This window comes from Neltuma alba, unplaced genomic scaffold (genome assembly GCF_004799145.2).
Source record: "Neltuma alba isolate B1F8T4 unplaced genomic scaffold, ASM479914v2 tig00012081_pilon, whole genome shotgun sequence".
Lineage (NCBI taxonomy): Eukaryota > Viridiplantae > Streptophyta > Magnoliopsida > Fabales > Fabaceae > Neltuma > Neltuma alba.
Genome location: NW_021636640.1, coordinates 71,953 through 99,501, shown reverse-complemented (window position 1 = coordinate 99,501; position 27,549 = coordinate 71,953). Strand labels below are relative to the sequence as shown.

The 27,549-nt window shown below is 35.2% G+C and overlaps 2 protein-coding genes across 2 annotated transcripts; one reads left to right on the top strand and one right to left on the bottom strand.

Annotated features, from left to right (window-relative positions):
- Positions 1-5,925: 5,925 nt before the first annotated feature.
- LOC114722019 (phosphoenolpyruvate carboxylase, housekeeping isozyme) lies at positions 5,926-11,724 on the top strand. Its single transcript, XM_028907927.1, has 11 exons — positions 5,926-6,090; positions 6,354-6,542; positions 7,213-7,604; positions 7,712-7,796; positions 8,232-8,454; positions 8,551-8,654; positions 8,751-8,844; positions 8,986-9,140; positions 9,389-10,387; positions 10,533-10,919; positions 11,025-11,724. Exons 2-11 carry the CDS (start codon positions 6,375-6,377, stop codon positions 11,322-11,324), a joined length of 2,907 nt encoding a protein of 968 aa, XP_028763760.1. The 5' UTR covers positions 5,926-6,090; positions 6,354-6,374; the 3' UTR covers positions 11,325-11,724.
- Positions 11,725-14,528: 2,804 nt separating this feature from the next.
- On the bottom strand, positions 14,529-18,507 carry LOC114722094 (TPR repeat-containing thioredoxin TTL1). Its single transcript, XM_028908027.1, has 7 exons — positions 17,408-18,507; positions 16,677-16,872; positions 16,400-16,584; positions 15,976-16,309; positions 15,687-15,891; positions 15,479-15,585; positions 14,529-15,364 (listed from the first exon to the last, which is right to left on the bottom strand). The coding sequence occupies exons 1-7, from the start codon at positions 18,334-18,336 to the stop codon at positions 15,212-15,214; spliced, it is 2,109 nt and encodes a 702-aa protein (XP_028763860.1). The 5' UTR covers positions 18,337-18,507; the 3' UTR covers positions 14,529-15,211.
- Between the last annotated feature and the right edge of the window lie 9,042 nt (positions 18,508-27,549).

The following is a 27,549-nucleotide window of genomic DNA, read 5'->3' as shown; positions in this document are numbered from 1 at the left end:
ATAATGTGCAATAAAATAAATGGAACAAGGAGAGGGCGGCACAAGTATTGCCTTTTATTTTAGGGTTAATATAATTTTTATTCCCTCAAGTTTACTCTTATTTTAGTTTTGGTTTCTCAAGTTTCAAATCATAAGTTTTAGTCCTTAAAATTTCATTTTATTTAAAATATCAGTTTCTATAATCTAACAAAAACTTGGATCATTTTGCCCATTGAGGGACCAAAACCTTTGGTTTAAAACTTAAAGGATCAAAACCAAAATGAGGATAAATTTAAAGAACCAAATATTATATTAATCTTTTATTTTATTTTATTTTAAAGAATGGAAGGGAGGAGGCAGAGGAGACAATCTTACATGGTTTCCAACAACTAAACGTGCTTCTGTTTTATTCCTCTTATTTATTTATATTATCATCCCCCCTTTTTAATATTTATATCCTTTAATTATTCTCGTACTTTTTTGCCCCCCTTATTATGATGTAAGATCATACATAATCAGCCCTCCATCTTTTTTTTTGTTGAAATTTTTCATCTAAAAAATAGTCATCAAACCCAAGGGGAAAAAAGACTGCCAGTCAATATCAGTATCCTTTTTTCAGGCAAAAAAAAAATATATATCAGTATCTTTTCAAATGGGCACACCAAGAATCAGTTAATTCGTCTAAGAAAAAAAGGCCTTCTTTTTCTTAGAGGCACGTCTTAATCCTAGTGAATCCCCAGAACCCAACTCATCTAAATTTTTAGGGGGTGTTTGAATAACCCTAGAAGTGCTTTTTAAAAGCACTTTTTCGTAAATCGAGACAAACTCCTTTACATATTTGCTTCATATACTGTAAAAGCAATTCTGAAACTATGGTTTGTTCTTATCCAAACAACCTCTTAGTACCAAAAAAAAAAAGAGATATAGAAGAATCAAGACTATTTACTTATAATTGTAAATTTAATGGATCATCAGCTCACGAGTTCACCTAGATCTTGTGCAGATGGTAGTAATTGGACACCTTTCTGCGGAGTTTTCAGCTTCAGTGGTTGTGTGCACAACATATTGGGGGAAGAAATTGAAAAGGCCCATTTGGTGGGCTCAGTTAATGGGCCGAAGTTGAGCTTGTCTTCTAATGGGTAATTCAAATCCCACTCACACTTGGGTCGCATAATGAAGCCCAGTTACTAAAAGGGCAAGGCCTCATACTTGGACTCTTAAATGAGTCATATACCTCTTCTTTATTAAAAAAACAAATAAGAAAGGGAGAGAGTTAGTGGGACCTACATTGTTACGTACCCTACATGTCATTCTCTTATATTTGCTCTTGAAGCCATCGTGGCTGTTCTGTCTGGCAATTTCTTGTTCTTGGTTGTGTTTGAATGAAACTTTTTTGTCCAAATCAATAACCAATAATGCCACTAATATCCATCATTCATTGTGGGCCAGGATCACCGGATTCGGAGTCGGGCGGGTTCGTTCGGAGATCCAAAGGAGGGAACCGCCTTATTTGGCTGGCACTTGGCAGAACAAAATGGAACAATAATACTGGAGATATTATGAACAATGCTGATAAGTCCAAAAAGAGTTTTAAAGAGAATTGAGTTTTGGCACCAATCTGAGACGCAAACTTAAAATATATATTTTTTTCTTTTTAATTTTTTTGTCAAATTTTTAATAAGGACAAAGTTTGAGCATGGACGGTGCGCACAAATTAAATAATGCCGTGGGACCCTTTTTCATCATTTCAATATATGGACTTCTTTGTTTTTTAAAAATAAATAAACAAATACTTCTATTTCTTCTATGTTGACATTTAAGCTACGCGAAGCATGGCCTACAATGCTTGAAATTATACCAGAATATTTTTTTCAAAACAAAATTAATTGCAGTTTAAAAAAACTTAAATGCAGCTCTCAATAATTTGTCACCAATTAACAAAGTCAATTACAACTCCACCATTAGAATGTAGAAATTTATTATTCATATTTATAATATATAAAAAAACATAGGATGACATGTTTGAGCGTGATAATATAAAGGAATGAAAACTACATCAACGTCAAACAAATAAAAGTTACAAAACCTGCCTAGGCAATTACCATCTGTTTATAATTATATATATATATATATTTATATAGTGAGCTTATGGAGATTGCATATACTGGAGAGTGATGAAGTCAACCAATGAAGTGTGACATCCAGATCAGCAATTACAATTATATTATATTGTTATAATATATTAATAGAGGAAAAACGACAGAAATTAAAAGGAATATGCTGATTAGGATAATATTTATTTCTCAATTATTGACTTGCATTATATATTGTTTGCATCGTGGTGGGGCATGGATGACGGATCCATGTAGCCTCCCCATACATACACATATAATAATTAATCTCGTCAATTAATAAATAATTAATTTTTGCTAAAAAAAAAAATTAATGAAGTGCGATGCTCCCCCTCGATAAGAACCACGGCTGATGATGATATAAATAAATACGTACCTGATAAGTCACTTGTGACTAATACATCACAACTCATTTATTATTTTTATAGTCAATCCTGCTTATCAAACGTACAAATAAAAAATCACATCAATATAGACCCCTATATATGCATTTGCAAAAATGAATGTATTCATATAGAAATGCAAATACACAATAATCATCATTAGTATATTTGCGAGATATTATTGCATCTATCAACTCCACATATAATTATACTTTTTGTAACTCTATATGTTCTAAATCATTATTCATGATTATATCACTATAGAGAGAAATATTTTTGAAATATACCATGGATATATATATATCTCTATATAGAATAATAATTGTCTCTGGAAAAGAGCTTCTCCAATCGATAACTGAGATAGGTCACATGAGATGGAGAAAGGCATTAGAAATAATAATTCATTATTATTGCGAGATGCAAAATTTATAATTTTTTGTAGTAAAACATGAATATAATGCATTGGAAAGTCAACTTTTCACTATCACACACTTCATCAAAGAAAGCCTGCACGTGAAAAGGGAATAATATAATGATCATATATATGTATGAAGGAAGGGTCCAGGAGAAGGAGGAGGGATGAAAAGGGTTGTTTACTTTTTTGACCAATAATAGTATGGTTTTTCTATCTTTGGTTCAAACTTTACTGGCAGAGAGTCTCATTTCAAGAGTTGGTATAATGACCAAATCTGGATTTGTTGCAAAAGTCCACCCTCGAACATGGGAGGCTCAATTATATATGTGTGTATAAAGTTTTTAATAATTAGTTTTCTTAAAAACTACATTTAGTGAGCTTGGAAGTATTTTGCCAAGCTAATTTCCTTCGATATGCGGAGGATAAACTCTATAGATATTGATCTTTCCCAATTGAGTTTATTGTGTATCTACAAGATTTGCAAAAGGAACCAACAAGCAACCTGCTTTATACACGAGAATAATCCATACTACGATCATGTTGACTTTAATTATAAGTTATTAGCAAAAACTATACTTAATTAGAAAAACAAATATCGCAACTACAACACTATACTCAATACAAGAAAATGATAATTCCCATATTTAGAAGTGATTTCTCCGTATTTCATATTTAAGAAATATTCTTTCAATCCTTAATGTGAGATATAATTAACTAATTTCAATACATTTAAAATATTAGTTAAATTATTTAATATGATATGATTTTTTCTAAAATATCTTAATCATTTTTTTTAATTCCTCCTTTACTCCCCTACTTGATTATTACTGATAGAATATTAATGTGATTAATTTGGAAAAAAAATGATAAACATATGAAATAGGTCTTGCATACAGGACTTATATCAACTCTCAAATTAAATCATAGATTAAGAGCTGAAGGAGTAAGTTATACCATTCTTATTTATAAATATAACATTACTTGTTAAACTTTATCTAATTTTTCATTGATATAGTTAGTATGTAGTCTTGATAGTACTAATATTTATCATTTGATTAATTATATTTGCTTTGATATAATTAGTATTTAATCTTGCGAAGGGAATTACATGAGACGAGGTTAAAAACATAGGGAGGAACTACAAAGAGACGATGAGTGTTATACGAACTAGGAAGGATATTTCTCTTACTTTCACATGCCCATGTTATAGAATCATTAATGGAATCTTTATTTATAATTAAATCAATTAATTGCCATTCATTAATTTATAGTAAGACATCGTGTTATGTCATAATGCAACATGACGTGTTTCTACCTATAATTCCTCATATATATATATATATATATATATATATATATCAACTTGACACAAACCAAAACTATGTGCTGTTTTGTTTGTTTTGCTTTTCTTTTTTCTTTTTTTTACCCCTGATTTTATTTCATTATTGTACATGTCCTTTCGTTTAGGCTTAAAACCATTGGAAAATTTCCCGTACTTCTTTATTTTATTATTTGACATTTGATTGATTGGATTAATCATTCAGATTGAAACTAGAGCGATGTTCTCTAATTGCATCATATAATACAAATAAATTTATTAATGTGGGAATTAATATGGAGTCATCAGAGACTGAATAATGCTGTTGAGTGTAATTCAAATTTGTTGCGCGTCTCTAAATGCACAATTAGGGTTTTATTTAACCTGAAAACACACAGAGATATTTTTAGGAAAATTAAGAGTAATTAATATGTTCATTCAAAAAATGCTGGTGACAAATAAAAGAAATTACTTTAGCTTATTAATTTGGTTCATCCCTTTTGAAAGAGTAAATCACATTTAATGAAAAGCAGATTGAAATAGTTTAGGTATAGAGTTTTGCCTTATAACAATAACCAAAGGCAATAATTTATATGGAGTGAATTTATGTACCTGTTTTTATATATTTAATACTTTTTCAATCCTTGATATAGGAACTAACCGAGGAGTTGGTGTTACTTCTATATTTAAAACCTATTTAACATAGTTATTAATTTTTTTAAAATTAACCGTATTAATATTCTTTCAACAATAATCAAGTAAGAAAAAGAATGAAGGAATTAAGAAAAATACTTAAGATATTTTAAGAGAAACATGTCATATTAATTAATTTAATTAACATTTTTAATCTACTCAAATTAGTTAATTAAATCTTACATTAGAGATCCGAAGAGTACATTTGCTTTCAGTCAAATTAAAATATGTGATTTTTTTGTTTTATTTGTTTCATAACAAACTCTTTAATTCAATAAAAGTGTATTAAATATATATAAAACTAAGTAGTTCTTCGATATACATTTGATATTTAATTATTTGAATAGTATAAATTGGAATGATACTACATCTAATACTAAATATAAGTTATCTTTTAAAAAATCACAGGATCTTATCTTAAATACAACTAATCCATATATTATTAAATATTTTTCTTGAAAATTTTATGGAAAAAAATACCTTTTTTTTCAAATACCCTTATTTGTTATAAAATGCTTACACATATTTTGGAATCAGCAAGTAAATATGGAGAAACATTTTTTTTAGTGACAATGGGGAAACATTTATTATCAAGGGGAAGCTTGGAAAAGATTTCAATTTAAAGTAAAAATAAATTTTAATTATTTTTTAATATATATCACTCTTATGATTATGACTTATATTTGAGATCAAAATAATACTTACACGATAAAAAGAAAAAAATTGAATTATTGTAAAACGAAGAAGAAGAAGAAAAAGAAAACTTTATTTGTGCAGGAGCAGGACACTGATTGGCAACTTTTTCGGCTTTTGGGATTTGACAATTGACAGATAGAGCCAGGTGCAGAAGGAGGAACAAAAATAAACTACCAAAACCTACTTTGAACTGAGGAATCTTTGAATTGGGAAGCATATTCGAATCTCAGCCCCGAGGGTTCGTTACAAACGCATCCAGAAAATATATTCACTGTCTCACGCAAATTACTCACTCTGCTTTGAGAACCATCAAAGTTGAAAAATTTCTATAATCTGTTTTTCATGTTCCTGCTTTCTTTATAAATACACACCTCCTCTGCACCGCTTTAGATCCCACAGCTACGTCTCTCTCTCTCCCCTCCTCTCTCTCGTCCTTTTCTCCTTCTTCCTTGTATCTAGCTAATTCATATTCAGGTACTTTATTGGACTCCAATGACTATTGATTCAATCATGGATCATCCTAAAACCGAAAAAGTCGTCTGCTTTTTGTTTGTGTGGGGTTTTAGTGTGGCTAGCAGCACTATTCTTATGCTTCTGTCTTGTCTTACCTATAAATTCTCGGTGTTAACGGTTTCATTGTTAACGGGTTGTGATGAGAATTTGCCGCCTTTCCAGTGATTCGCTCACGATTTTAGGTTAAATTTTAACTTTTGTTTTTGGGTTTTGGATGATCGTAGGTGGGGAACTAAGAGTGAGCCATGGCGAATCGAAACTTGGAAAAGATGGCATCCATTGATGCCCAGCTTCGGCAACTGGTTCCTGCTAAAGTCAGTGAGGATGACAAACTGGTTGAGTATGATGCTCTTCTTCTGGATCGGTTTCTTGATATCCTCCAGGACTTACATGGCGAGGATCTGAAGGAGACGGTGAGTTCTTGCCTGTTTGTCACCATTTGCACCTGAGTTCTGAAGGATCCTAGTTTGAATCTCACACTTTTTCAAAGGGGAAAAAGAAACCTCACTTTTTGTTATCAAACTTTTGATATGATCGATTTGCTCTGAGCGAAAGCATCAACTTTACTTGTCTCAATGATTCTGGGTACTTGGTTTGGTCTTTTGGCGTTGAAAAGTTTTAGCATGTTATTTTAGTCCACAGAAGTCCATTGCGTATGCGGACTATGCAAGTAAAATTTTAGTCCATTTTATCTTTTTTGTTTTGACTATGTGATTGATTTATCCTTTGAGGGGACAAAGCAAGACCAATTATAAATTCTCAGTACATCAGGAAGTAAGAGTATAGGTGGTTAGCTCGAGTAGTTAGTTATATCTTTGTTCTGTCTCGTAACAAATAGAACAGAAGAAATGATCAGGAGATCAAGGATGGTCAAACCTTCGACCTGTGTGGCCTGATCAAACAATCGGTGAAAGTCTGCCATAACATTGCTTGGATTGAATTCGCCAGATTTGATTATATTTCCTTAAATGCAAATCTGTTTTAGTAGGAAGGATCTGTGGCTATGTTTTCTTTTGGCAAATTGTTTTATCCTTGGTAGAACATTTTGAACTTGTTATCTGAGACGATGTTGTTCCTGCATAGGTTCAAGAAGTATATGAGCTTTCTGCTGAGTATGAAGGAAAGCATGACCCTCAAAAACTTGAGGAGCTTGGAAAAGCAATAACCAGTTTGGATGCTGGGGACTCTATTGTTGTTGCAAAATCCTTCTCCCATATGCTTAACTTGGCCAATTTAGCCGAGGAGGTTCAGATTGCTCACCGTCGAAGAAACAAGCTGAAGAAAGGGGATTTTGTCGATGAGAGCAATGCTACTACAGAATCAGACATTGAGGAAACTCTCAAGAAACTTGTGGTGGGAATGAAGAAGTCCCCTCAAGAAGTTTTTGATGCTCTGAAAAACCAGACTGTTGATCTGGTTCTTACTGCTCATCCTACTCAATCAGTTCGTAGATCTTTGCTTCAGAAACATGGAAGGTTTGAATTTGATATATGATAATTTTCAGATATCTTACCTTTTCTCAAAAAATCTGGCCTTTTCTTAATGGATAAAACCAATGTTTAATCTTGCCCCTTCTTTACAGGATTCGAAATTGTTTAGCTCAGTTGTATGCCAAAGACATCACTCCTGATGATAAGCAGGAGCTTGATGAGGCCCTACAGAGGGAGGTGAGTGTTGAACACTAGTTTTTTACGACACAGAAATCCTTTCTGTTTCTCTCCTGTCAATTGTAGATCGGAAGCGTCACAATCTTTGCTATATCTTTCTCTGGGTGACATTTGCGCCTGCAAATGCAAAAATACTATTCGGCTGTTTGCATACTGAAAATTCATATAATCTTCAATTTTTACATGGCTTTTTAAAGTGCATTTATTATTTCCTATACTTTTATGAGAAGTTTCCAGTTTACCAGATGTTGTCTATTAAAAGTAGAGGCGGGATTTGGTGATTTCATATTTCCCTCTTCTTAAAATTGTGATCTTTTAGGGGGACAAATAAAATCAAAGTTCAAATCGGAATGTTAAATGATATGCATGGAGAGAGGAAAAGGTCAAGCCAATGATATTATTTTAAAGAAGATCTTGTTACTTGTGTTCATGCAGATTCAAGCTGCCTTCCGAACTGATGAAATCAGGAGGACTCCTCCAACACCACAAGATGAAATGAGGGCAGGAATGAGCTACTTCCACGAAACAATCTGGAAGGGTGTCCCGAAATTTCTGCGCCGTGTTGACACAGCTTTGAAGAATATAGGGATTAATGAGCGTGTTCCTCATAATGCTCCAGTTATTCAATTCTCTTCCTGGATGGGTGGTGATCGTGATGGTACAATTCTTACATTTGACAAAGATGACTTGTTTGCATAAGGAGAAATGGAAGGTTAGCTCAAGGTGATGATCATATCTGTTAAATATGATGCAGGAAATCCAAGAGTAAATCCTGAAGTGACCAGGGACGTTTGCTTATTGGCTAGAATGATGGCTGCAAATTTGTATTATTCCCAGATAGAGGATCTCATGTTTGAGGTACTTAATAGCCTACATTACGTTCTTCATCATTCATCAATGATTTTTGGGAATTTGTCATCTCTCATCATTTTGCCGACTCTCGTGTTTCTGTAGCTGTCCATGTGGCGTTGTAATGATGAACTGCGAGTCCGTGCCGACCAAATTCATCAATCTGCCAAAAAAGATGAAGTTGCAAAGCACTATATAGGTAATCATGAAAAAATTTGGCAGATGGGTGTTGTGCTTTTTTAAAAACGAAAACTTCAATTATGATGTCTTGAACAAATTGCTGTAAGCTAGATATTGAAGGGAAATGCTGTAAATTGAAGTGACTTTCTTTATGATGCAGAATTTTGGAAGAAAGTCCCCCCAAGTGAACCATACCGGGTGGTGTTGGGTGAAGTGAGAGATAGGCTGTATAAGACCCGTGAACGTTCTCGCCATTTGCTAGCTCATGGTCACTCTGATATTCCAGAGGATTCAACTTTCACCAACGTTGAGGATGTATGTCCATTTTGCACCTTTAACTTCACATTATAATATCACATGTTTAACCGTAAAGAAAAATTTGTTTTTCTTAAGTTTTCATATGTTGGTTATGTTGAATTCCGACCGCTTCTTACATTACTACAGTGTAGTCAAGTCTTGACCGAAAAGGATATACTTCACTCATAAGAGTTGTATGAAATGAATTTATCTTCTTTGTGATTATCTATATATAACAGATACTAAGGTGAGTTAATTTTGTGCAGTTCCTGGAACCTCTTGAACTCTGTTACCGATCACTTTGTGCTTGTGGTGACCGGGCGATTGCCGATGGAAGCCTTCTTGATTTCTTGAGGCAGGTCTCAACTTTTGGACTGTCATTAGTGAGGCTTGACATCAGGCAAGAATCAGAACGTCATTCCGATGTCATGGATGCTATTACCAGACATTTGGAAATCGGCTCCTACAACGAATGGTCTGAAGAGAAGCGACAGGAATGGCTTTTGTCTGAGTTGAGTGGCAAGCGGCCATTGTTTGGACCTGATCTTCCAACAACTGAAGAAATCAGAGATGTTTTGGACACATTTTATGTCATAGCTGAGCTTCCATCAGACAGCTTCGGAGCATACATCATTTCAATGGCAACAGCACCGTCCGATGTTCTTGCTGTCGAGCTTCTCCAACGGGAATGCCATGTCAAGCATCCATTAAGAGTTGTCCCCTTGTTTGAGAAGCTTGCAGATTTGGAGGCTGCTCCGGCTGCTTTAGCCCGGTTGTTCTCAGTAGACTGGTACAAGAATCGGATCAACGGTAAGCAAGAGGTCATGATTGGTTATTCAGATTCTGGGAAAGATGCTGGGAGATTCTCAGCGGCATGGCAACTATATAAGGCTCAGGAGGAACTGATAAATGTAGCCAAAAAATATGGTGTTAAGCTAACTATGTTTCATGGTCGTGGAGGGACTGTCGGGAGAGGAGGTGGGCCCACCCACCTTGCTATTTTGTCTCAACCACCTGAAACAATTCATGGATCACTTCGTGTGACTGTTCAGGGTGAAGTTATTGAGCAATCATTCGGAGAGCAGCACTTGTGTTTTAGAACACTTCAACGTTTCACTGCTGCTACTTTAGAGCATGGAATGCATCCTCCAATTTCACCAAGGCCAGAATGGCGTGCCTTAATGGATGAGATGGCTGTCATTGCCACTGAAGAATATCGATCTGTCGTATTCAAAGAACCCCGATTTGTTGAGTACTTCCGCCTGGTAAGATTTCAACTCAGTTCTCATACCACTTCTCTTTCACGTTGTTTCAAATAAATATCCATTGAACATCTTATAGGATTTCATACTACCAAGTCTCTATTCAGTAAACTAAATAGCTGATATTGAAAATCCTTATAAAATACAGGCTACGCCAGAGTTGGAATATGGCAGGATGAACATTGGAAGCAGGCCAGCGAAGCGAAGGCCAAGCGGAGGAATTGAAACACTCCGTGCAATACCTTGGATCTTTGCATGGACACAGACGAGGTTTCATCTTCCAGTGTGGCTTGGCTTCGGGGCTGCATTCAAACATGTTATAGAGAAGGATGTGAGGAACCTGCAAATGCTGCGGGAGATGTACACACAATGGCCTTTCTTTAGGGTCACCCTTGACTTAGTGGAAATGGTGTTTGCCAAGGGAGACCCAGGCATTGCTGCTCTCTATGATAAACTCCTTGTTTCCCCAGAATTGTGGCCATTCGGAGAACAACTGAGAGCCAAGTATGACGAGACTAAAAAACTCCTTCTTCAGGTAATGAATGTTCTTCATCTCAAAAAAGGTTTTTGTTTTGTGATAATGTCTAACTCACGCTCACAACACAAGCTGATTGACTGACTTTCTATGGCGTACTGATAGGTGGCTGGGCACAAGGATCTTCTTGAAGGAGATCCATACTTGAAGCAAAGACTAAGGTTACGTGATTCGTACATTACTACCCTAAATGTTTGCCAGGCTTACACATTGAAACGCATTCGGGATCCGAGCTTCAGCGTGAATGTGCAGCGACCCCACCTGTCGAAGGAGTCCGTGGAGATAAGTAAACCAGCGGATGAACTTGTAAAGCTAAATCCAACAAGTGAATACGCCCCAGGTTTGGAAGACACTCTCATTCTCACCATGAAGGGTATTGCTGCTGGTTTGCAGAACACCGGTTAAGCATTTTTTTTCTTTCGTGTGTTTTCCTACTTTGAAGCTTTCCCAAGAGGAAAAAGCAGGAATATATATATAATTTTGGTTGCAAGATGATGATGCAGATTGGTGCTGCCTGCACGAATGAGTATTTCTTGTTTTCCTCCTGTAGATCACTTTTTTAGTTGCAGCAGCACTTCTGAGAATAAAGAATTGTAATTGCACTATCTTGGTTTTATTTGCTTTTCTTCCACTGACTCTCCGGAACATTCTCTTCCGTGCATTGAAAACACTAGAAAGTGGGGAATTCAAGAGCTTCTGAACTCTCACTGGACTGCTCTTTCTTCTAATTGACCTCTTTCAGTTGTGTATTGGGAAGAGCCTCTCCATCTAACTCACAAGCTTCATAAATCACCGATTCATTCCACTTCCCTGTCTTCTGATATTTTTAGCCTCCTCGCCAAAATTCTAAACACAGGCGGCAACTTCGTGTTAATTTTGTAAGGTTCAAGTTTGCAAACTCCAGAACACGCTAATAGTAGTATAACGTAATAAAACATTAAAGTAAGAATATGGACTTTTAAAGGGAGTGAAAATTTTCTGAATTGGGAGGACCCTCAGTTTATAGAGGCAGGACAAGGTTTCGTACTCAGTACAAAAGGACCTTGCCCTTGTCATTTTCTACCTGCACCATCCCATAATATATACACACGCACGCACGCACGCACATATGTATATATACTGCTGAACCAGACAACACGTCATATTATGAACCATGAAGGGAAAGAGCCAAGTAGCTACGACAAACTGACATCATGAGTTGAGTAATAATGGAGCTCTGCTTCAAACACAGTTCCACTCCCACCACCCTGCCCTCCTTTTTTTTTTAATCAAATAGATCAACATATATATAATCAATTAGGACTGCCTACGTCATACACATTATTTATCTATAATTTATAAATAAAATGATTTTTTTTTCCATAACTATAACAAAAATAAAATCTTATACTAAAAAACACGTCAACAACAACAAAAGAAAAGATAATAACTAAACAATTTTTTTTACATTATACATAATATGGTGGGTGATTGCCATCCTAAATAAAGTGGGATAAATAGATTGTATATGTTATGTTTGTAGCTTAATTTTTAGATTTCTTTTTTTTTTTAACTAAAAATTCTAAATAGATTTTTATTTCATGTTAATAAAATTTTATTAAGCTTATTTTGAATTTTGAATAAAAATATAAACAATACATAACAAAAATCTTAAAAGTATGTGCCTGAGTCATCATCATTCATCAACCCCTTTTTTTTGGGCCAACTCATTCATCAACCTATTTAGCTTATTTTTTTAAATAAAATTTTTCAATAGGAAAAAAATATATATATACATATATACATATATATATATATATATATATATATTACAGGACCCAATGAAACACGAGAAGAATGTAAATGTTTGGGAGCCGTTAAATCATAAATGTGAATGTGAGCCACAACGGCTACATTTGGTGTTTGAGGCCTACTCTTGTAACTCTGACGCTTTCGTCCGTCCATCACCTAGCCGTACTGTCGGTACTGTATCCTTCCAATCCATCATCTTCCTGCCTTCCTTTTCCTTTCCCTCGGGATTCTCGCTTTATTGCCCCCTGATTTGACCTTTTTCATCCCCCTTTATTCTACCATTTCACTTCCAACATTTTTATAACAAATTTAATAATTTAATTTACACATATATGGTAATACTCTCTTTGTTTGGAGCAAATATACTCATAAAATTAAAAATTAAAGGGGTCTCAGAGAAGAGATATATGAGGGTACTCGGGATATTTATTTATAAAAAGGGAATTATTTAATTTAGTATAAATTCTTTGCCAAATTAACATGGATTCATTCACATAATTTTTCTAGAGAATTTCTGAAACGCTACAACTTCGGACCCTCTTACTGAAGTGGCATGAATCAATGCCCTTTTGTTTTTTTTTTTTTTTGGGGTTTTGGTTGTAGGCTGCTTTACAGCACAAGCGTGGGCCCACCTCCAACGTGAATGCCGGTTGTTTTGACGGTCGGGTGTACCGACACAGAAGTCTATTTCACATTTTATCTCTTCTCAATTCATCCAACGCGCAATTTCAACCCTCACATCACCCACAAACCTTTATACCAATCACTTGAATACAAACAGTGATTTTCTCTTCCCTCACACCTTCCCATCCTCTCTGGGGTTTTGAATTCTCAGCATCAAAATTTAGAAGCTCCCTGAATAATGTTTTTCCAAATAAAAATCTGAAGGCCTGCCTGTAAAGGCAAGGTATTTTCTAAAGAGTTTCCTTCGATGTCCTAATCATGAGTCAACCAAAGAAAAAAAGGGCAGTGAAGGCCCTACCACTTGGGGGGGTCAGCTTCAACAGTAGAAAACCATTGCCGTGCAGTGTTACAACTCTATAGACACGTATATGCATAGGACCAAAGTGAGTGCCTTAAAATAACATGTCCAGTATTGAACAAAGCAGCCGCACATCAAACAAGGACCAATACCTTTTGGATTCATTTGGTTAGGTGTGGGGGAGGGTGACCCTAATAGAAAGAAAGAAGGCAACATCTTAAATGCCCACATGTGAACTCAAGCCCCTTTCCACAAAGAGACTCACCTCTCACACTCAATCGTATTATTCTATACATGTATCATCTTAAGCCAATTAAAAAAATTGAAAAAAAAAATGCATATAAGAAAGTTGTCCCAATTACTGTGAAGTAGTGGTCCATCCACCTATCCCTCCCCTATAAAGGACAGACTGCTAAAAGATAAGATTTATGAATTGTATCAACCACCAGAACCACCACTCTCAATAACAAAAACCAAACCTACTTACATTGCGTAAAGACAGACAACAACGAAGTCCCCTTGCGTCTGCTGTCCTACATAACACAAATAAAAAGAGAGAAAGCTTTTCCTACCTCTGCTCATTCCCGGAATAATGAGAAAGTTTCTAAGAAAATCGAGGATTGGGACACTATGCCAATTCCCAGTGTGAGTGGATATGAGATGTATTTTTCAGTGAAATTTTTGCTATGCGCATGTTTGCTTATCATAGGCTTTGTCAAAACAGGTCTACCTCCTAGAGTTCAAATTATAATATATCCTCAAGACTTGCCATCAGTGTGTATGTTGCCCAGAGAATAGAAAAGGCAAAATATTATAAAATTGCACCTAGGAGTCAATAGCCAGGGAAAAAATTTTGGGAATTTTATTGATTAAATGGCTAGTAGAAAAAGGGAAATAACAATGATAACAACATATATATCATCCTCCTATCTCTAACCCAGTAGGTACCCACCACTCATCCAATCTCCTTCAAGGGCTTCCAGTGTTCGGTATATATCTTCACATATATACATGTAGACATCCTGCACTACCAACAGATGAGACCGTCCATCTCCCCCTTCTGGCTTATCTCCGCCTGTCTGTCTGTCTATCTTAAAGGTAATTAAACTCCCAATTGAATCAAGTGTACATACAAATAAAAATCTTCCTCCTTTCTGGATCAGAATGAAACTAGGGATACAAGAACAGCTGACCTACATAACTGAAGAGGAGAGGGAAGAAAAAGGAAATAGACAAAAGGGAGAAGGGAGGAACATGGAGCCAGAGAAAGTATTGAGGAATGAATGAATGAATAAAAACCGCAAAAGGAACCTAAACTCTCTCTGGGTGCTGGTGGCAGCATTGGCCACTAAAAAAGATTATTATCATGTGGCTCCGACTATGTCACAGATTCCGGGTGATCATTTCTGGGATGGGATCAAAAGACTGGAAGAACTGCGGAGATGAAGTTCAACAGGGGAATTTGGCAGCACAAACAAAATGCTTTAGGCAGGCATGGAAGCAGTACAAATAATGAGTTCTAAGTGCTGTAGTGCCTCACAGAGTGTTCCAACATATCACGGCTGGGGCAAACAATTTCCTTCACACGGCTGCCATTTTTGTAGATCTTGAAAGTTGGAACCAACCTAACATTCTCAGCGGCTGCAATAGCTGGGCTTTTTTGAATATCAACCTTTAGTCAAACCCAAAGAAAAACAAATTACATGCATGAGAAAACAGCAATGCTTCATCTTTCACCTCTTAAATAAGCAGGGTGAAGTAAATGAGAAGATCAATCAGTAGATACCTTGAGAAAGTTAACAGAAGGATATCGACTGCAAAGTGTGTTCACGAATGGTGATAACTGTTTGCATTGCGAATCAGATTCAATTTCAAAATGAACAACAGACACACCTGCAGAGTTAAGTTTACAGTCAATCCGTGTGTACACAAAATAAATTAACCGACCACAAGAAAGTCACTGATAAGAGAAATTTCCTGGGAAAATTTGTTACCTGGTAAAGAAATTGCAGCCCTAAACTGATCAAGACCAGACACTCCTTCCACTTCACCACCAAATTTCAAATTGTGAACTTCTTCCCCACGAGATTTCTTCAATGCAACATGCGCATGGAAATGTGCTTCAGCAACTTCATTGTCATCTGGAAGTTCTCTTCGTAAGACCTCATAATCTTTGACTGCTTCTTCCCACCTTTCTAGCTGTACTCCACAAGTGATAAGCATGAGATACATATAACTATTGTCACCTTACACCCCAAAGAATAAGGAACCAAATTAATTTACCTTGCTGTTTGAGGCTGCCCTTCGAAGAAGTGCTTTTGTGTAATTTGGTTGGATGTGTAAAGCTTGATTGCAGTCTTCAATTGATCTTTCCCATTGCCCAAGCTTAAACCAGCAGGCAGCTCTATTGCAATAGAGAACAGCATTTGAAGGGTCCAGCCTTAAACCTTCCTCATATGCAGAGCACGCTTCAGTGAACCTTTCAGATTTGAAAAGATCATTACCACGAGCTCGAGCTCTAGCTACCATCCTAACATTGCTGAGCAAAACAGCAACTTCAACGTTCCGGGGATCAATCAGGCCAGCTTTCTCAGCAGCTGTAACTGCATTCTCAAACCTGCAATACATCCATCATCCATTCTCACTCTTCAACGGAAGCCATATGCCACCCTAGATTTCTGATGAAACTTACAGTTTCTGAACTCACCTTCCCAAAGCCATCTCAATCTGAGCTCTAACAAAGAAAGAATAAGCTTCAGAAAGCATCCCAAAAAACCTTGCCTGAGATGACGATTTAGAATGTGATCCTGCTTTTGGAATAGCTGACAGAATCAATTCGGCATCATCAATTTGGTGTTGCTTTAAAAGGGCTTCTGCTCTACACATAAAGAGCTGTAAATTCAATTTCGAACCAGTTTAGCCATTTTAAACTTCTCATGCAATAACAACATTAAACGCATATATGAACCAAAAGAAGTTTTTACTTGAGGAGAAGAGTCTGCTCCAGCAGCAACAGCGGCATCAACTTCCCGGAGGACACTTTTCCAATCACCAATCCTTCGAAAATCAGTACATTTGTTGATATGCTTCTCCACCGATTGCAGCTTCTGCAACTCAGAAGGATCCGGCTGCAGCCCATGACTAAATAGGTGCTTCCTCGCATTCTCAGCCTGTCCTAACCTGCGATAACACGAGTCCACGCCTTAAGCACCTCCTCTACAAGCAAAAGCAGATTTAAAATGACAATAACATACCAAACAGTTCGTGAAGGGATAAAAACAATGGATAGCACAGTGAATTCCAGAATCTGAAATAACTAGGATCCTAGAAATCTTTGCAATGCAGTTAAATCTGAGAGCTTTCAAACGTACATAAGTAAATAATAACAACCATGAACCTAAATTACCAATTCCCTCACCATCGTCATTATCCCTTAAACAAAACAATCAACGAAATGTTAGAGCCAAACGCTTCTTGACTTTCGAAGGAAAAAGAAACATCTTTGACACAAGAATTTATCTTAGCAGAACTTTATAGACCGAAAACAGAAAAGAACGAACGACAGAAAAAAGAAAAACCAACAGACCTGACCTGAGGTCACAAGACAACAATAATAACATTGCAAACGGTGTATAAAGCCCACATTATCAGGAAGTCAATGCAATAGGAAAGAAAACCGGGATAAAAAGGGTTGAGTTCGTTCACGCTCACTCACCGGAGAAAAAGAGAAGCGAGACGCTGGTGCGCTCTTCCATAATTAGAATCCAATCTCACAGCCTCCTCGCATTCCCTCACCGCCTCAGTCAACCGACCCAATGCTGTCAATGCAGCCGCACGGTTGCTCCGGTAGGCGGCATTACCTGGGGACAGTCCAATTGCCCGATCGTAAAGATTCAATGCCTCTGTGAAGTTACCCCGCTTGTACTGCTCGTTCCCCGCTCTCTTTATCTCTTCTGGATCCAAACCTGCCGCCGCTTTCTTGAACGGTTCTTTGAAACCGACACCACCAGTTGCCCTGGCGTTTGCCATACTTGCCGCCTCTCCGACAGTGTGTTTAGGTGTTCCACCGCCCCGCATTATGCTTCCGTGACCATAATTGGCCGTACCGGAGCCCAAAACGTCCGTCCTGGAGGTCCGATTAGACGCCATGCCCGTCTTCAGAATCTTCCCAGACGGACAGATATTGCCGGTAGGAAGAACATTCAACGCCGGTGATGTGACGGAAGAGCTTTGACCCGAATAGATTAAAGGTGGGGTGGTTCCGGCATCGGATCTTGCGTGGCCCGGTTTGAAGTTTCTGGCATTCCCCCCAGATCGAAGGCTCTCAGCGGCAGTAGGGCTGCTCTCGCTGGAACCAGAAAGCTCACCGGAGTGGTTGTTCGCACCAGTATCGGATCTTTTCGAGGCCGGGTTGTACCCATTTCGCCCAGAAACCGATCCAGATGAACTGGAACTGCTACTGGTAGTAGTGGTGAGTCCACTGGCAGCAGGTCCACTCTGACGGGTCCGCAATGGCGAAACCGGCGACCCTAGATCGAGCTCGCGAAAGTCCGGCTTGTTCGCCTCGCAGCTCAGGGAGTCGCGAAATCGATCGCGGAGAGCGGCTAACCCTAGCTCAGAATCGGGCTTCCCAGAATGCGACATTTTCACACTAACCAAACAACACAGGGCTCAACTCTTCTTTCCCCAACAATGTCTTCGTCTTCGAGCTCTCTGTCCTATTTCTATTCCCCTAGTCTTGTTATGTCTGGGCAATGCCTTCAAATGAAACCACAGCGAGGCCTTCTAGCATATGCAAAGACAGAGAAACATAGAGCCAGAAACTTTGAGGAAGACATCAAGAAGAAAAGGAGAAGAAAAAAACGAGAAGGATGGGGATCTCGTGATATAAAGGAGGAAGCAAGGAATGAATGTGAGTGTGAAAATCCTTAGAGAGAGAAGGACAAATTTACTACCTTTTTTTATTATCGAGAGAGAGAGAATGAAGGTTACGCCTACAGATAAACTGATGAAATTACAGAGAGATGAGAAAGGGAGGAAGGCGAAAGAAGAGAAAAAGAGTAAGCTTTTCTATTTTCTTTTCCTCTCCCTTCTCTCCTGCTGTTTCACGAGTCAGGTTTCACTTCTCTCTCTCTCTCTCTCTCTCTCTCTGCAATTCATCGTTCTAGCTCTCTTTATATTTCTTTCTCACTTGTCATTGTTTTCTTCCAATCTCTATTCTCGGGGGAGTATTTTACTTCTTTTTTTTTAATTTTCCGCTAATAACTAAAATAATCAGTGTGATAAAGTCAGTCCAGAAAAATAAGAATTTTCAATAAATAGGAAAATGCTATAAATAAGAAAATGAAATCAATTATATATTTATGTCATTATAGTTATTATCCTACTTGTACCAAAAAAAAAATAGTACTACTATAGGATCACCCACTCTCTTTCACATAATGTGAAAAACACTCTCTTCACTGTTCACTTGCCACTTGTCCTCTCCTTCATTGCTCTTGCACTGTAGATAAGTTTCTCTTAGATAATAGTGCTCTGAGAAAACAGGGAAAAAAGGAAAAAAAAAGATACTGTTACAATTACTTGTTGAATGCTACAGTGTCCACAGTTAAAACTCATCAATGTACCTTGAAAACATATGCATAACTCTTGAATTCAATGGTCCTAATTCAATGTAAAATTGCCAAAAAAATAAAAATAAAAAATAAAAGCCAATTCAATTAAATTTAGTGTATTGGGTAAGTGAATAAAAAAAATTCTTTTTATCTTCACAACATTTTTTGTGCCAATATTATTGCTAGTAATAATAAAACTATCCATGTTGATTGCATGTTTCCTCGTGCCAATGGAAGGTCATAGGTGACTTGTAGACCTTTTACTGCATTAACCCCACAATTCAATCCCCATATATTGAGTTAAAATTTCAAATAATATCTTATTTATTTACTTGTCTTAATTAAAAAACTCACAATTTAAGAGGGAAAAAAGTAAAATCTATATATTTTGTCCAGTTCTAAATATAAAAAAATAATGAATTTATAAATATTTAAAAAAATTTTAGCTAAATTGTTATTTATAGCTAATGTTGGTTGATTTTCTTAAAATATCCCAACTAATCATTTGCATTGGATATTATTTTTTGATGAAAAACTCTTTAACATGCATAATTAACAAAGAAAATTTAGTAAAAATGTATAAATTTAAAAAAATACTTATATTTATGATCAAAACAAACTTTCTAGATAGTATTTAGAACAAAAGATCATATTATGTCAAAATTATTTTTAAAATTTTTTCATTTGTTTAACATGACACTATTTTGAATAAAAATATTAAATAAAAAGGAATAGTTATGCATCAAAATTTGAAGCATAGCTTTACAACAACAAAAAAAAGGTGACGCACAACTCATATTTTGGATAAGGGTAAAAGTTCAAATCAAAACAAATTAATGGAAACGAGGACTGACTCCACTCCCCTCCCTTTGTTCCCTCGGGTCATAAATTCAATTAATTTTAATTGATCAGCCAAACTCATAATTTTCACCCCCACAAATCTTACTTCTCTATCCTTTATCTTAATTAATAAAACATCATTATATTTTGGTAAAATTTAGGCCAATTACTGACTAATAACTTTACGATAAAAATATTAAAATCGAATAATACTTTGTATATTCTGATATAGAGTATTATTATTGAATAAAAGCTCATCATAAGTTCAAAAGACAAGCGATCACATTTTTCAGGTTAAATAAAATTATTATATAAGTTTCCTTTTTAAATCAAGAGCATACTTCGTTTAAAAGTAAATCCTTTCCGACCAATTGTTCTCAAAACAAAAAGAAAATTATGAATCCATTTTTTTTAATTACTTGCTTTTGAAAAAATTGGACCAACTTATTTATAATTACAAAAATGTCCTGGCATGGGGTAATTCGGTACCCCGGCGTCGCAGAAACCACGTGGCAAACAGGAGGTGGGGTCCCACCCACATCAAAATCAACCTGTGCAGCACAGAGGGAGGATTTGTTGCCTGCCAATCCATCATTAATACTGAATGATGGCATCATAACCGTTCAATTACAACGCTAATCAACGATAAGGATAAATCAGACGTTGAGTGGGGACCACGGCTATGACCCGGTCGGACATACGATCTGAGCGGCTGCAACGTGGCTGTTGGATTAATTTTAATTTTAATTTTAAGTATTGTAATAAAATAAAATAAATAATGGAGTTTTGTCTGTAGTAGCGTGGCATATTTATTTCCTCCTCCCACTCACCTCACCGCTGTGTAATCCTAGATTTCTGTACTTTCTAGATTTTCACTTTCTTACGCAAGCCTCAAGCTAATATACGTAGAGTTTTCGTTTCGGAATTTAGGCATACCTACGCCTTATTTACCCTTTTGCCCTTGACTTTTACACAGAGTCCCTCCAGCCCCATCACATTGGATTTTTTTTTTTTTGAGTAGGATGTTATCGCTAACTCAGGGTATCCCAGCGTATCGGCCAGACTAATCTCAGGATGCCTCGCCAGGAATCGAGCCCATGACCTGGTAAGAGAACGCGCCTTGCGCCCCCGTTTGCGACCAGTCGGACCCAACCCTTGCAGGCTCACATTGGATCCTTTTAAAATTTAATCGAAGTCACTAGAAACGGATTAGATGACTATACAAGTTAGCCTGAGGGGGTAAAAACGAAGAAAGGAATAAACTTCTTAACAATTAAATAATTTTTTGACATTTAATTTTTCAGAATCTTATTAAAAAAATTCAGCTATTTTCAGGATTTTTAATATACTACTTCTGATTCTAATTATAAAAATTCGTTTATAATTTTCAAATAATGTTTTGTAATTAGAATTGGATGTTGTATTAAACTTCATACTATCAAGAGATAATTAATTTAGAATTAAATACAATGAGTTTGATAGATTTTTTTTTCTTGCGCATTACACATAGGATTTTTTTTCCTGTAAAATATAATGGCACCTGCGTGATTCAACAAATATTTGTGAAAATTCAAATCTTAATAATGATTATCAATTTATATCTCATAAATATGGCAGTTAAAACAACAACTTCAATTTGATAATTACTACTTCTGGTTCTAATTATAAGATCTCATTTTGTCGACAAATGATGTCTTGTAATTAAGACCGGAGATAATGATTTGGTGTTTTTTATGTAATAGTTTTAATTTTAATTATATAAAAATATATCAAGAATGTCAAATCTAATGTGATTGACTTAATTTATTAGGCGATAAATCAATATGTTAATATTTTTATGAGCAATGCGATTTAACCAACATTAATGCAATCCCCTCAACAAAAAAATTTTCAATTAATACTTGCAATGAATAAAATTGACATTTAATGCGCTTCTTGATATTTAAATTTTATTTTTTTTATAAAGATAAAACTGTTTAATATTCTTTTATTTTTCATAAGAATAATAAAAATGCCCTGGTAAATAATGACAACAACAAAAGTCATATTATTGTCTTTATTCATCGATACAATTAGTACAGAACTACAAAAAAACAAATTGCATTAATCATGCTGGAAACCTGCTTTTAATGTGATAAATAAACTGATGAGCATAGGAGTTAAACGCACCATGGTTCTTGGATAAGGTTCTTGTTCGATCACTTCACTTCGACGACCCCGAGGAAGTAAAGGGCTTTTCTTGCTCCCCGGACAAATGGGAACTGCATCACACTTTCAATCATTATTATTCACACTATATTCTTAGTTTATAACATTTTTGTCCCCGTCAAGCATTGAAATTTAAGTTCACAAGAAACAAATCCTGCTAAAGTAATACTCAACTCTGGGTAGCCTTTTTAAGTTTATTTATCCATAAATTTTTATTCTGTATATATTTAGCATATTATAAATGTAATATGAAATATCCCTTAATAAACTATAGATTTGATAATTTAATGATATACGCATATTTTTATCACGTCGAGAAAGACTCGTCTTAAATGTTATTTTTACTTTTATGAAACAATATTTTTAAACTGTCATGATGCAATTGCAAGCATGACGAAATAATTAGAATACAACGCGTGTTTGATTTACAATTTGTGAAGCATGCATCTGTTGAACTTGAACTAAAAAGGTGTTTAATAACCTCCAAATCATTGTTTCAGAAACACTTTTCGGCAAAACGAAGCAAATTCCTCTACGTATTTACTTTGTAAACCGTAAAAACACTTCTGAAATTATGGTTTGATTTCTATCCAAACACCCCCTAAATTAAAGTTTGTCAAAAGTTTTTTTAGCCAAGTCTAAAAAATACGAAAATTATTTAAATGTACTTTTTTTAATTGACATGCGTGTCTTCAGAAATAATCAATTTCGAGATATCAATCAAATATTAAATATAAACATTCATCTCAATAAATATTTAAATTTTAATTTATTATGTAATGAGAAATTAGCTTCTTCTTCTTCTTTTTTAAGGTATGGTGATTTAGCCGGGTCGGTATACGATTATGCCTTTCTAAGCAGTTGTGTACTGATAAACGAGTCACATGAACAGTCACATTGGAGGGAGGATATAGCATAGGGGAAGTAGGGGCAAGACGGGAATTTCACGAATGCTGTTGTGAACAGAAGTAGCTGGCCATGTGCAGGGAGAGATTGGCGATCCAGCTGGCCAATTCAGGCGAGCCGAAACCGCAACAGTTGCGTCCAGCTAAGCATTTGACGGATATGGTGACGTCGTGAGCATCACCCCTGGGATATTTCAACGTCGCCGTTAAATAGCGACGTCACGGCTGGGATGGGAAGGCCCATGATGACCAGGTCCTCCTTTCTATTCCTGCCTTTTTATGAAGCGTGGGATCCTCTGCGGCGAGGTTCATCTTATGTGTATGAGCGTTCAACGCGTGGAGACATGTTAAGACAACACGAGGCAGCCCCCGTGTTAAGCCACAGAAGTTGGTGCTCGTAGCCTTGTAATGGTGTGTTTGGATTAACGGTGGAGAAGTAATTTTTTTTTTAATCTGATTTTTACAGAAGTCAGATTGGATAAAAGCAGCTTTTTTGAGCTTATTGTATAAATCCGTTTCAGTGACAGAAGTCAGATTGCAAAAATGTAATTCCAAACATATTCCAAATCAAAAAAGCTCCTTTTATCGGTAGAGAAATCAGTTTGAAACTCCAAATGTGATTCCAAACACACCCTAAGTTAGGAAGCGGCATGGTGCTGCTCACGGGGAAGACTTTTTTTTTTTGAAGACTTCCTCTTATGAGAAAGAGTTTTTTTTTTAGGGAAAAAAACCTAATTATAAATATGTAATTTCATTCATAAACTATTGTAGCAAATTAAGCATAATTGATGAAGTAGACATTATAATAGCATATCATAGAAGAAGTAACACAGCACACATGGTGCTGCTTCGCTCATGTGCATTGCTTGTTCTGTCCCGAAACAAACCTACACGATATAACGTGTTCTATTTAATATCTTCACGTGATTCTAATTCAACTTAATTGACTTAATTGATATGATCATGATCCTCCAATATATATACATATATATTCCTTATTCCAAACTCTAAATTTTTTTTCTTATATGTGTATCAATAGCTTGGTCGACCCTCTTATTTTGACTATTCGGTTAAGATTATACGATCTTATAAAATATATTTTAATTTACCATCTTAATTATTCTCTCTTGGTTGGTTACCTTGGGAGGATTACATCACAGCAATTAATGACCCCATGTTATTTCACTACTTCTTTATCATCTTTCTTTGTTTTGTAATTTTGTATATTATAGATATACAAGACAGACAAGCAAGTGGTTCGAGTAGTATGTGGTAATTAATTGAACAGCGTGATGACGAGCATCATCAACTGCCCCATTAAATTATTTTCCACCAAAAATGGTTGAAACCCCGACCTCACTCACTTAAGAAGCATATGTATTTTCTTTTTCTTATTAACTCTTTGGGTCACACGGTGCCTGACATTTTTTTCTGGATCATATTATTAAGTATCGGAGCAACCGACTAGTCTAGACCGAGTTTTGTAAATTTTGCCAACAAGTTATAACATGCTACCTGTGATCATTAATATAAGAGCTAATTCGATATCTAATAACCTGATCCTAAATATAAAATCCTAATTTATGTTGTCTCTCATTTTTATCAATTTTGTTCAAGGTAGTCATTGTAGTAGTTGCATATGTTTAATGTTTCATCAAATGATAGTCCTTGTTAATGTACATGATCAGCAACGACATTTTGTGAAAGACAACACATATATATTTCAAATAATTAGCTTAACTAAGTTTCTTAATATACTCAAATTAGTTAGTTAGTTTTTATATTAAGAATCAAAGATAGTGGTTGCATCCAATGAACTCAAGCACAATAGCACTGATTAAGTTGGATGAACCCGATGCTAGTTCCACCACGCGCTTGTTGAAAGAAGAATATGTATATAATATTAATGTCATATTGTTATTATGTGATTTGTTTAATTTATCCTTTGATTTCGTTTGTGATATTTACATATATTATTTAATTTCTACTGCCCTCCAGTGTTCCAATCCGAGGAATATACTAATATATTGCTGCATTGTATTAATATTAATCAAACGAGGGGGCTCATCATTAACTATCTTAATTTATATTAACCCTTAGCTTACCAAGGACCAAAGATGACATAGAAAGATTAATTTTTTAAACAAAATTAAAAAAATCGATCTTTTTCTTAAGAGTTACACACAAAAAAAAAAGTATGTGATCTTTCAGAGAAGGTTCAGTGTACCAAAAGAAAGCATCTATACGGATCATCGTGTCATATTATTATAATGTTCATAAAATTAAACCCTCATCTTCTCAAACTCAAAGTAAACAAATATTATCGCTCTTGGGTTCATTAATCAATGTTAGAGATCAAGGCATCTTTTGTTCATATATAGTATAATTCCCTCAACTTCATATATATAGAAGGTTGATTAATATACACATATATATATATACACACGCACATGCACACGCACACGCCAAAGTGATTATGGTTTAACAAGCACTTAGTGTCTTGTTCTCTCTCTCTCTCTCTCTCTCATAATATATTTATATACAGAGAGAGAGAGAGAGAGATTTCCACTATTGGGTTGACCTACTCCAAGGTTTACTTTGGTGGTGTATAAAATTAGGGTTTATGGAATCAAATTAATTTCTATATATGTAGTGGGATTGATTGGGCATTCGTACTCTAAAATTTATGACACTTGGCACTATTTTTAAGATTGGGACGTCTTCGTTAGAGCCCACATAGGATCCTTAATCTAAAATTTGTATATAAACAGCAAATGATGTCCTATTAATTTATTTTGCACAAATATTCTGATATCCACTTATTAATTATTCCTCATATAGTTTTGTTGCCGAATGGATATTAATAGTTATATATATATAGACACACACACGCACACACGTCTCCAACTACTATTCCCTCACTCATGTGTGTGGTTCTCCTTTATTTCGATATGCTTTAATTTAAAGTTTCTTCTTTATGTGATCCTTTTTAAGTTGTTTGGATTTATTAGAGACGATAATAATCAAACTTATATGTTTATATCACGGTGACCACATATACATTTGCTATAATACGTATATCAATTTATTAATATTAATTATACATATATATGGTAAAATTAAATAAATTTCTTATTTTGTTTAGGTTGACCCATTTCATTTTTTTCTGTGATCATCGGCACTAATTAAAGATTGATTATGTATTCATTAGTATCTGACATTATTCTTACGTCATGCAGACCTTTAATTATAAACTAAATGAATAGACGTGACAGGATTTAATTAATTAGTCTCCAGCTTTAATTTGCCTCTTGCTCTTGTATTGTTCTTTATCACCATTGGTTGCCTCTTACTTTAATTTGTGCCTTTTATTCCTCTAAACTTTGTCTAATCCAACAACTTTAATCTTATATATCTTATCCTACTATATATCAATAAAATAGGTTGGATAGTGGCTAAGAAAATAATAATGCATTGTTATATACTACCTCCGGTCCTAATTATAAGAGTCAGTTGACTAATTTGAGGAGATTAAGGAAGTAAGTTGAGTTAGTTATTTGTCCTAAATAGGTGTTGTCTTTCCTAAAATATCCCTACTAATCAGGTGTATTGACTAGAACTATCATTATTATAAGAACTACTTTGAAAAATATATATAAATATGAGAGACAAAGTAGATTGAATTCTTATATTTAGAACCAAAATAAAAGTCAAATAGAGTCTTATATTAAAGACCAGAGATAGTAATATATTACTAAAACACAAACAATTAAGTTCGTATATATATATATGACCCGCCTGGAATAGTTTATAAGTAGCTTATAAGCTATTTTTTAATAATGATTTATAGAATATGAGGTAAGTATGTGAGAAGAAATTTATCTCGATTTATGAGAAACAGTCCACATCAAATAGAAGTGGCGTGGCAAATTACAATATATACATATATGTATATATAAAAACAAGTAGGTGGAAACTGGAAAATAATTAATCAGCACAATCAAGGGCATGTTCTATCATAGGAAACGACAAAATTATGTGAATTTCAGCTGGTGTATATATTCTAGTGAATAGTGATGCATATAATCACTTTTAAGGAAAAGCTGTAATTAATTTGATTAATCCAGGGGTCAAACCACTTGTGCAAATATTAATTAGAAGCATAATTCCTTTATTACTATTGTTGTTGTTGGTCCATAAAACATAAATTGTACGTTGGCCAATATAATCATGTGGCTTTATGTATGTGACCAGATTTTGTTGTCAAGGAGATGATATATATATATATA